The sequence below is a fragment of the Eulemur rufifrons genome, chromosome 17, assembly GCF_041146395.1.
Source record: "Eulemur rufifrons isolate Redbay chromosome 17, OSU_ERuf_1, whole genome shotgun sequence".
NCBI classification, from domain to species: Eukaryota; Metazoa; Chordata; class Mammalia; order Primates; family Lemuridae; genus Eulemur; species Eulemur rufifrons.
The window spans coordinates 34,003,106-34,013,418 of NC_090999.1; the positions used below are offsets into that span (position 1 = coordinate 34,003,106).

At 41.8% G+C, this 10,313-nt stretch overlaps 1 protein-coding gene across 1 annotated transcript in view; it reads right to left on the reverse strand.

The window, feature by feature from the left end:
- ARL15 (ARF like GTPase 15) overlaps positions 1-6,379 on the reverse strand; it is a 399,577-nt gene extending 393,198 nt beyond the window's left edge. Inside the window, exon 1 of the mRNA XM_069492347.1 lies at positions 6,239-6,379. Coding sequence (XP_069348448.1) covers positions 6,239-6,286 — 48 coding nt within the window. The 5' untranslated portion in view covers positions 6,287-6,379. The remainder of the gene's footprint in view (positions 1-6,238) is intronic.
- Positions 6,380-10,313: the final 3,934 nt, after the last annotated feature.

Genomic DNA, 10,313 nt, shown 5'->3' on the forward strand with positions numbered 1-10,313 from the left:
AAGAGCATTAAACCAAGCATGGGGCTCTTCTGAGCCCTGAGGTTACAGGCCTGGGAAGCCAGCCTTGCTAAAAGTATATGTGACCAGACACTCAGAAATGCGGGTCCACCAGAACTGGGCTTCCTAGACTCATCCAAATGCCTCATTTGGGGAGATGCCAGGGGAGAGCCACAGCATAACTAAAGGGGACTGCAGGCTCTAAAATAAAAGCCCCTCGGTAACATAATGTATGAAAAGTATCAGTGGAAACTCCCATTTCTTGTTATCTATAATGCAGTGTTCAGACCTTTCCCAAAAATCTTTGCTTCTCTCCAGTCTACTTCAGAAACAAATCCTTTATAAAGTAAATGCTATGAGACTGCCCACCTGAAGTCCATAAGCAACAAGCTGCTTGTGGCCTACTGTCTGCTGGGGACAGCTCCACTTCCCAGACAGAACTTGGGAAAGGAACACAGCAAACTTAAAAGAGACAAATAGATCCTAAGTCTCAGTAACCTCTTCAAAAGAAACTGGGGCTTGGAGCAGGCAGAAATGTGCCCCTGAAAGTTGAGGGGGGCAGAGTAAGGAGGTTGCCTGGAAATACATCTGTGGTCACTTGATGAAACATTACATGCTGAAGATCAATCACCTCGATGACCAGAATAAGGACATCGCAGGGCAGGGGGTTCGGCATGCAACATAGTTCTCTTTCTAGCCAGCTTCTCTGTAACGGTCACTTGGCAGAGCTGAGTCCTTGAGGACAAGGGAGCATCAGCCAGCCTGCTCACAGCCCCTGCTTTCCTTAACATGGCAGTTTTCAAGGACCACTTTTCTGTACCTGTTTACTCAAAAAGCAGCACAGTAAAAACTTCAAGTGCATTCTAACAGCTTTGACACCAAGCTGCCTAAGCCTCTGACCAGCAGAACTAGGTGGAGGGCAGTGAAGAGGGCAGGCCCGGAGGCCCCAAACCCAGCTCAACTGCTCACTTGCTAGCCTTGTGAACTTGCAGAAATTACACCACCTCCCTGAGTCTCAGTTTAACACCATTACACGTGAAAAGTGCTTAAAACGTTGCCTGGCAAACAGTAAGTGCTCAATAAATGTTAACTAATTTTTACCCTCCAAATTATAACTCACAGACTTAACTCCTTCCATTCGCCACCCCCAGCATTGCCCACATGCCAATAAGCATGTGGCTCAGGCATCCTTTAGAATGCAGGCTCCTAGAGGGCTAAAATCAAGGTCTGTATGTGTCCTCTCCCAGAGCTCCCACTATGAATAAGGCCACAGTAACAGACGCTTGGGAATCAGACCTAACACTTTTGTAGAGAAGTTCTTACCTAATGGTATGGATTTTCTTCAAACATTTTTGTTATGTGAACTCCACAGATGCTAGATCGCTGTTTATTGTGCTCACATGATCTTTATCTTGCAAATTATTAAGAAATATTTAATGTGACTGCCTAGCCCAGCTGACATTAAGACTAAAAAGTGTTTGACCTATATTATTACTTTATAGTCAGTCATAACAAATATGACTGCCTAATCCAGTTGAAAGTAAGACTAAAAAGTGTTTGACCTATATTATTACTTTATAGTCAGTCATAACAAATACAGCTTGTAATGTTTATAGTCATTCAGGATTAGAAACAGCACACTTTAATCAATAAAAAAAGTTCAGTTCACAGATAACTGAACATCACAGGAAGTGACAAATGCACCTTTACTAGTCTTTTCTAATGGGTTCCACCCTTGGAGCACATCATGAGTTTCTGTTCTTGGTTGGTTGGATGGTTAGTTGGTTTTTATCCTGTGAATGGTGATGGATTTGTGATGATCCAGCCAATTCCCTTATTAGAATGTCCCCACTGACACACAAATTTTTATTATGGCAGATATAGCCTATTACCAAAAAAACTAGACCAAGTTCACTAGTCTATACAAAGTAGAAATCTTATTATATAACCTTATTAAATATCAAACACAATATAGTAGTTCCCCTTATTGTACTGTACTCACCTATTTTGGGACCTCAGTTGACCATGGGTAACTGAAACCAAAGAAGGTGAAACCTCTGATAAGGGGGGACTAATGTATATAAATGCAATGAACATTAATATTGTTCATCACAGCTAACTGAGCATTTTTACTTGTCACATTTTCATGTCTAACTTTACATTTCAGCTCACAATAAAACAAAGAAATACGTAAAGAGAAACGTACTAGAAAGCAAAGGAGTACATCGGAAGCTGTCTCCTTCCCTATGTGCCCTACTCAACTGTCCTGCCACCCTCTGGAGACAGTCCTGCAGCCAAGGAAGACGTTACAGCTGAGACTTTACAGCTCATCCCCCATGACTTTCAGGGCCATGCACAAAGTAGGGGTTCCATACATATTGTTGAGTGAATTAACATCAAAATGTGGTTTTATTTTTATCGGTGTTAGAAAATACTCAAAAGACCCTTCTGACTTCCTGCTTGCTGATCACCGCTCTAAGTCTTTCCATAAATTGAGACTAGTTTAAAAGGCAGCCCAATACTTACCACTAAGCAGTAATAGTCATTATTCTCATACCTCCTGTGGATGGAGTATCAGCAACATAATCACAATACATTAACATTTTATATTTGAGAAGCTATGGGCTGTTTATAAATTGCTTTCCCTCCATTATCTCAATTAATCATCATGGGCATTATATAGACTATAACCAATTTTACTGCTGTTTTTTTGATAGCACAAGAGGAACAACATGGACTACAGATCAATCAACATGAGTCAAGACAGAAAATTTTGAACTGAAAAGAATCTAGAAGTTGATCCTGTCCAACCTCCCAGGAACACTTGGTAGATGTTTTTCTTTCATTATAGCTTGACTATTTTCTGCTACCTTAATGAAAAAGCTCTGCACATTGTCTTACTACTTCTACCTATTAGGAGAGAGAAGAAGTAAGATGATGGTACTGCCAGTTGGGAGAGCAGCTATGTTTACTCACAGACCTGGCAGGTGTGAATGTGGCCTGTAAACCCTATCATGAAAAGGGGGAAAAGGTGTGCACCCTCCTAGGAAGATTCACTTAATTGGAAAACTAAGATTTTTGTGTTTAAATTGCCTCCCTGGCTAAACAAATTATATCTTGATAATCTTAAAGTTAAGAGAGTAAAGGATACATTCTGCATTCCCCACAACAAAACACCTAATCCAAACAGATTTTATCTTGTCTCAGGTTAGAAGCTGGTGAGAAAAAGTAGAATTCTCCTTTCCATGTCACATTCATTGAGTTCAACAGATAAAATATTGGGCCCTAACAACGTCAGGAACCAAGTCAGGCACCACACCAGGTGACACATATAATTATTTAGGATTAGCAAATTACCACTATTTTCCTGAGGTGAAATCAATAAAAGCCCTGTCTTAAATATTAAAGTAGTATCCCTCTCCCCTCACCTTGGCTGTCACTTCTAATTGAGAACATTTCTTTTTAAATTAAGAAATCAACCGCAACTTCTAAGGTCAGAGAGCTTCTTCATCTGTTTTGATTTCTCAACCCTATTAAAAGGATTAATCCTCGTTTAAAAAATAGCTCCTCCACCTTTCTTTCCTTCCTCTTCCTTTCCACTCTCCTCCAAATAAAAAAAGGTTAACTGATGATATCCAGCCCAAAGGAAAATGGACAATACATAAACACACACACACACACACACACACACACACACAGAGCCCTCTCTTCCAGCATCCAACAGCAACAAGAAAGTTAAATACTGATTAAAAAAAGAAAAAGTGACACATGCCATTATCCCCGTCAAGTGTATGGAAAGGGCACTTATCTAGTCCACTCCGCAAAATCGGGAGTCAAACTTGGAATGAAAGGAGCATTTTTTTTTTTTCTGGAAGGTAAGTAAAAGAACTTGAGAATTGATTTATAAAAGCTAAGAACCGGGACACAGTCAAAGAAATTGATTTTTATTTTTCAGAAACACGGCTTTTACTAAATAAACACCATACAAAGATTATGCATAAGCAAACAAGTCAACCCGAAAGGCGGGGGAAAAGGAATGACGTGTGGCACATCATTTTCCTCTGAAAGTTGACGAGTAAAAAGTAAACCCAAAAAGCCCACCTCAAGAGGGCTGATTTTTTGTTTTAGAGTTTTTTTGTTTGTTCCAGTCCAGTTTAATACTGAAGGATTTTCTTAAATCTTTTCACAGCAGATACCGGGCACACTCGCAAAAACCGATTTGTTTCCTTTAAGACTTTTTCTCACCTCCAATGATTTTTATGGGACTGTTTTGCTGCACTTGTGAATTTTAAATGCATACAGTGACAAAATAATTATTATTCTTATACAAGAGCAAAATTAGAGTGTGTGGGGGCATGGCAGGTACAACTAAAGACCAAGTCAAATTTAAGTCCCAGTGATTTTGACACAAAGCTTTTAGTAAATTGGCAACGAAATTAATCTGCTTTTAGGGTAATCTTGAGCCCACAAACATTCATCTACTCACCCTTAGTCCACGTCTATCTAAAGATTAACCTGAGTAATTAACCACAGTTATCAATATTGTTTTCACTAAGTACTTCCAAAGGCAGGCTTGTGATACAATTTGTAAATTTAAAACACACCCAGTAAATAAAAAGATTAATAAAATGATTAAGACCACCTGATTTTCTTTTAAGGTATAACTTAAGTATTCAAAATTAGCTTTCAGTAGTATAGTTAATGTCACCCTTTCCTGTTTGGTAATTACCATCAACAAACTTTGGCTTTAATTTGGGCAGGCTGCAAGAACAAAACTATAGTACTGTATTTTATAAGACAAATTACAAATTAATCAGTTATTTAACTCAGAAAATAATCGTTCAGACACATTTAGCACCTCTCTTAACCTACAGGGCACCTTGCATTTTAAACAATGTTCATAATCAGATAACCCCTTTAACTAGCTACAGTCGTGTGTGAATAACATTCTTTTATCACAAAGACAGAGGAAGTTACTACCGTCAACAAATGAACAGCAAAACAGAATTTGAACTCAATTTTTGACTCAGTTCCATTCACAAAGTCATGCATTAACTACAATCACCACCATTCCCCACAAGATCATCAAGCTATGAAGCTTTAGGGGAAACATTTTCTTCGTGTAAACTAAAATAAACCCAAATATACAGATAACATTACAAAACCAGTCTTTGCCCAGCGTTTCTTAATCATGAAATTATTCACAGACTTTCTCAGCACAGCCTTAAGTGTAATTCCTAGAAGGCACAGGCAAATCTCTGCCAAGCCAATCTGCAGTCGAAAACCTAGTGCATGTGTCCAACAAGATGACAGGAGGGTCAATGTTTCTAACCATCTACTTCCACTCTGCATGGCAATAGCGGTTCTGCTTAACATGGTGAACATAGTAATTGCATAGGATCGAACACAGCCCATGTAAATAAGGATCCCCTTAACCACAAACAGGCAGCTATGGAGAAATATAATTTCTGGAACAAAACATGGTGCTTGCATAATTCCGCAAACACATACACAAGTCAATTTTACCATGATGTTCAGTCCCAGCACTGTGTTGACACTTTTCCCACCTAAAGTTCCCAGCACAAGCCTGGCCTAAAAGCACAGCTGGGATCCAATCCGTGCAAAGGCGACAGCGGCATGCACCAACGACCAGAACGGTGGGGCAATACCTGTCCCTACTCAGTCCTGTTCTGGCCAGGTTGCGATGTAGTTTAGTCCCTTCTACTTTATGGTAATGTGCTTTTAAAACCCGGCCACGACCGAGGTCATAGCTTTAGAGATCTAATAACAACCAAATGACCAGGGCTGCCGGGCACTTAGTGAGCCATTCTGGTTATGGCTCTTTAATAGCACCTGGAGTTCGGCTAAAGGGAGACCAGAAAACTCTTGCTTCCCCGGAAAGAAAGTCCTCTGCCGGGAGCGCAGAGGGAAGCAAGGAAACCGATCGCGGGCAGGGGACGCCCCGCAGCGGCCGCCGTGTCTCTTAGGCAGCTCCAGCGCGACCCTCGCCCCGCAGCCCGGCTGGCCCGGGCTGCACATTTACCTGTCAGCTCCACCACCCAGCCGCCCCGGCTGCTGCCCCTCCGAGTCCCGGGCACAGCTTCAGAGCCGGCTGCGGGAGAAAGAATCCCAAAGGCATCCCATCCCAAAGAAAGAAAGCAAAGAGGCTATTGCTCAAGGCAGGGGGCCATCCGGCACGCCGAGATCCGAGAGGCGACACCCACCCCTTCCCCACACCTACCAGATAATCCATGTACAGAAACGCCTCAGTTATCCGGAGATCAGACATCCGGCAGCCTAAAGCATCCGGAACGACTCCGAACCCGGAAAAAAAAGAAGCGTCTCTGGCTGCGAGCGAGCAGCCCCTGAAAAAGCCAGCAACAGCGAAAATAACCGAGAGCAGCCGAGTGGCCGAAGATTACACAAGGGGCGCGGCGATTGGCCGGGCGGGCGGGCAGAAGGAAAGGAGAGCTCTCATTGGCTGCGGCGCCTATAAAAAGCAGGCCCCTGCGGGTGGCAGGAGAGTAGCACTGGAGCGGCGAGGGCTCCGGCTTGGGTGTGCTGGGGGCGGGGGCGAGGGCGGCGCAGGCGGAAGAGCGAGCCGGGAGAGCGGAAAATCAGCTGGTGCTGAACTCAGACCTCTGAGGCCGGAGAGCCTCGGTGTCTCCGCCCACGCCCCAGTAGGAAGCAAGCTCTGTAACGCGGGAGGTGTGGTAGCCACTGACAATGTGTCTCCCGGAGCGCTTTCCTAAAAACTGCCTCCATGAGAGGGCACCACTGGGACGAGAAGTGTGTGCAAAGGTACTCTGAACGAGCAGGGCTGTTCGCGCGATTTGAGGACTGAAAGACCTTCATCGTTGGAATCTGCTAAGGCAGACTATTCCAGCCTGATGTTCCTGAGGGTACACACTAGCCCCCTGCGCAGCCAGACGTAACTAAAGACAGCCTCTGGGGAAAAAACCGTTTCAGGACTTGGATGTAGTCAGTTTTACACCCCCGGACACTCGGGAAGGAGAAGTTAGTTATTCGCATGCTTTGAGCACTAAGCACGAATCCAACGCCCCTGAATCAAATAAGCAATTGAATAAGAAACTCTTTGAAAAGACCCAAATACCGTATTTGTAACCCGATGTCATTTTAAGAGGTAAAAAAATATAAGCATTGTGCATTTCCTGGTATGTCAATATTGCATTAAACTGGGGGGGAGCGGGGGGGAAGCCTGAATTGGATAGGAGGCTGGGTAAGAGCACGCGAGGCTTTTTTTTTTTTTTTTTAAGATTCAGGCAATGAAGAACCAGATGCCAGACGCAGCTATCTTCTTAGGTACAGGTGATTGGAGTGGCCCACAGAGCTTGGGGAGAATGAAAGATGAGAGGGTTCCTTCACCTGTGTTAGTAATTAGGGCTTGCATACCAAAACGTTTCAAGAGTGAAACTGTATCAACTGAAATCTTTCTGAATTGACTGCTGGGCTGTGTAAATGTTCCAGGGGTTGGATTTTTATTTTCCCCCTAACTTGACATCTCCCTTTTTTTGTATCTCCAAGAAACAAATGTCCATTCAATAAGTTTACCTGGGACTTGCCAAAACAATTCTGTTAGGTAACCATGGAACTCACCCTAAATGTGCACATAACCAGTAAGGGCATGCAGCCCCTTAGAGGGAGGCTCCAGGTTGGTGAGCCAAGTGATTCTGGACATGCTATCTAATCTCTGAACCTGTTTCCCCAGCTGCAAAACAAGAATTCCTACTGCCAGAAGGTTTTTGAAGTGAAGGACTATGAATATATACATGTTGTTGATCCAATTTACAGGGTGTGTTTGTAAATAATGAGAAATTATACTTGTGAAGAAATTTCAATGAGTTTTTGTCTATTCAGAGGCCAAAAAGTCTCAATAACATCAAGCCGTTAGATCTAATTTTGATTTTTCTTGGCATTCTGTTAATTCAACACACGTAGGTTTAGAAGAGATTTTTGGAGGTGATGGATTTCCATAAACCTACAGTCTTCAGCACAATTGAGTGAAACTATGGAAATTGAAGGCCTGTCAATTAGCAGAACTAAATAGTAAAGGAGACTTTTTTTTTTTTTTTTTTTTGTTTTGCTTTATTTTGTTTTTCCTCTAGCATACTGCAAATGAGATAAAGGGCATGGGTTAGCAAAGAGACACTTTTTGATCCATTATCTTAGTGATAAATGATGTCTTGACTACTGCCAAGTCAGACTTTTGAGAGGCCTGTCAGTTTCTATGCAGGGGAAGATAATCACTTGGAAGCAGTTGGCTTCTCTCTTTCCTTTAAAAGCTAAGCCTAGGGAAAGACAGTTCTGAACAGAAGGTCATTAGGCTAAATATGGTCCTTGCTGCCTCTAGGAATTAGTATATAGGCCTAAAGCAGGGAAATGAAAGAATTTATTCAAGGAAAAGTTCCAAAGGCTACATCATAGTACTCTGCTTATTCCACACACATTCATTACAACTGGCATCAAGGAAAACCTTGTGTTTAGTGTAATGTATTTTTAAAAATCACTGCTTGGCCGGGCGCGGTGGCTCACGCCTGTAATCCTAGCACTCTGGGAGGCCGAGGTGGGTGGATCGTTTGAGCTCAGGAGTTCGAGACCAGCCTGAGCAAGAGCGAGACCCCATCTCTACTAAAAATAGAAAGACATTATATGGACAGCTAAAAATATATATAGAAAAAATTAGCCGGGCATGGTGGTGCATGCCTGTAGTCCCAGCTACTCGGGAGGCTGAGACAGGAGGATCGCTTGAGCCCAGGAGTTTGAGGTTGCTGTGAGCTAGGCTGACGCCACGGCACTCACTCTAGCCTGGGCAACAGAGTGAGACTCTGTCTCAAAAAAAAAAAAAAAAAAAAAAAAAATCACTGCTTTTATTTATAGAAAAAAAGTGCATTTATAAGGAAAAAAGTCCTTATGGAAAACCTGCAGCTTCAGAACTCCATATGGAACACATTTTTTCCAATTAGGTGTTAGTTTTGGGGGATGTCAATGTGTCCACCCATGTCAGAGGAAAGAGGCTAACTTGACTGTGTTGGTATAAGCAGATAATACACTACCCACCACATGAAGCTGAAGTCATAGCTGATAGAGTTGGTAGCAACAGAAGTAATCACCTCAATGCATGCTTTCAAAAAGAATGTAAAGAGATTAGAATGCATTTATTCAATATACCCTACTATGTTCCAAGTAACAGGCTGCCATCTTGAATTAGTCATGATCTCATTAACCTAGTCCTGCCCTTGCTATCAGTAAAAAGAACAACTCCCTTCCAGATGCATAGGAAAGCGTAAACTCACAGGGCAATTGCATTACTGCACAGGTTTTGAGGAAAGAGGCCATCAATGTCACTTGTCAAAAGCAAGAAGAAATTATTTTGACAGTCCATACTCTACAATTCCATAAAGACTGCTAGCTAGCCAAACTTGGAGGAAACTTTTTTGTTAAAGTGTCACTTGTAGGAAACAAAAACAGAAATGCATTTTTGCAACTTTGTCTCCCAAATTCTGCCATCCAAAAAAACCAACATATTAGTGGCTATTTCCATCTACTCTTTTGTTGTTTTTGTTTATTCAATACATAACAATTTAGGGGAGAATACTGTCTTTACTAGTTTTATATCATATATAGTCCATGTATAAATGTTAATAGCTATGTAAAACTATTGTATTAATATAAATGTACTGTTAACTAATGCTTTATTAGATACTATTATTATAAATATTGCAGTGAATTTTTGCTTATAAAACTGTCCACGTCTCATTATCCTAAGAATAATTTCTAGAAATGGAATTGCACTTTTAGGACTCATTTTTGTATTAACTTCAAGTCTTCTTCCTTCTACCCGCAACCCCAAAGGAGAGAGTGATTATCTTGCCTCATCCTTGCCTTGATTGAGTATATTATTCCTTAATAGCTGAGAGATGGTATCCTTCATTAGAACAACTCTTAAATCATGGACACTCCTTTTTCAGAAAATGTGATGTCCAGACACTGAATTGTACAAAAATCATCATGGCACTTTGCTCACTTACCACTTCCAATAACTCCAGTGACTTTAAAACTCTCTTCTGAACACTGTCACCCTTTTTTCCCAGGTGGTTGCCTTGGCCCCCACCTCTGATTCACCCAGTTCTCTTCTCTGCTTCCTAAACAACACGCCATCACTATGTCCCATAAGATGAACCTCATCAGAGCAGGGTTACCCACATGAAACTGCTAATGGACTTGATTCATACATGTAAGGGGTTAAAATGAGGTTAGAGGCTAGACTTAGAATTTTCTGCTCTTACCATGGTGGC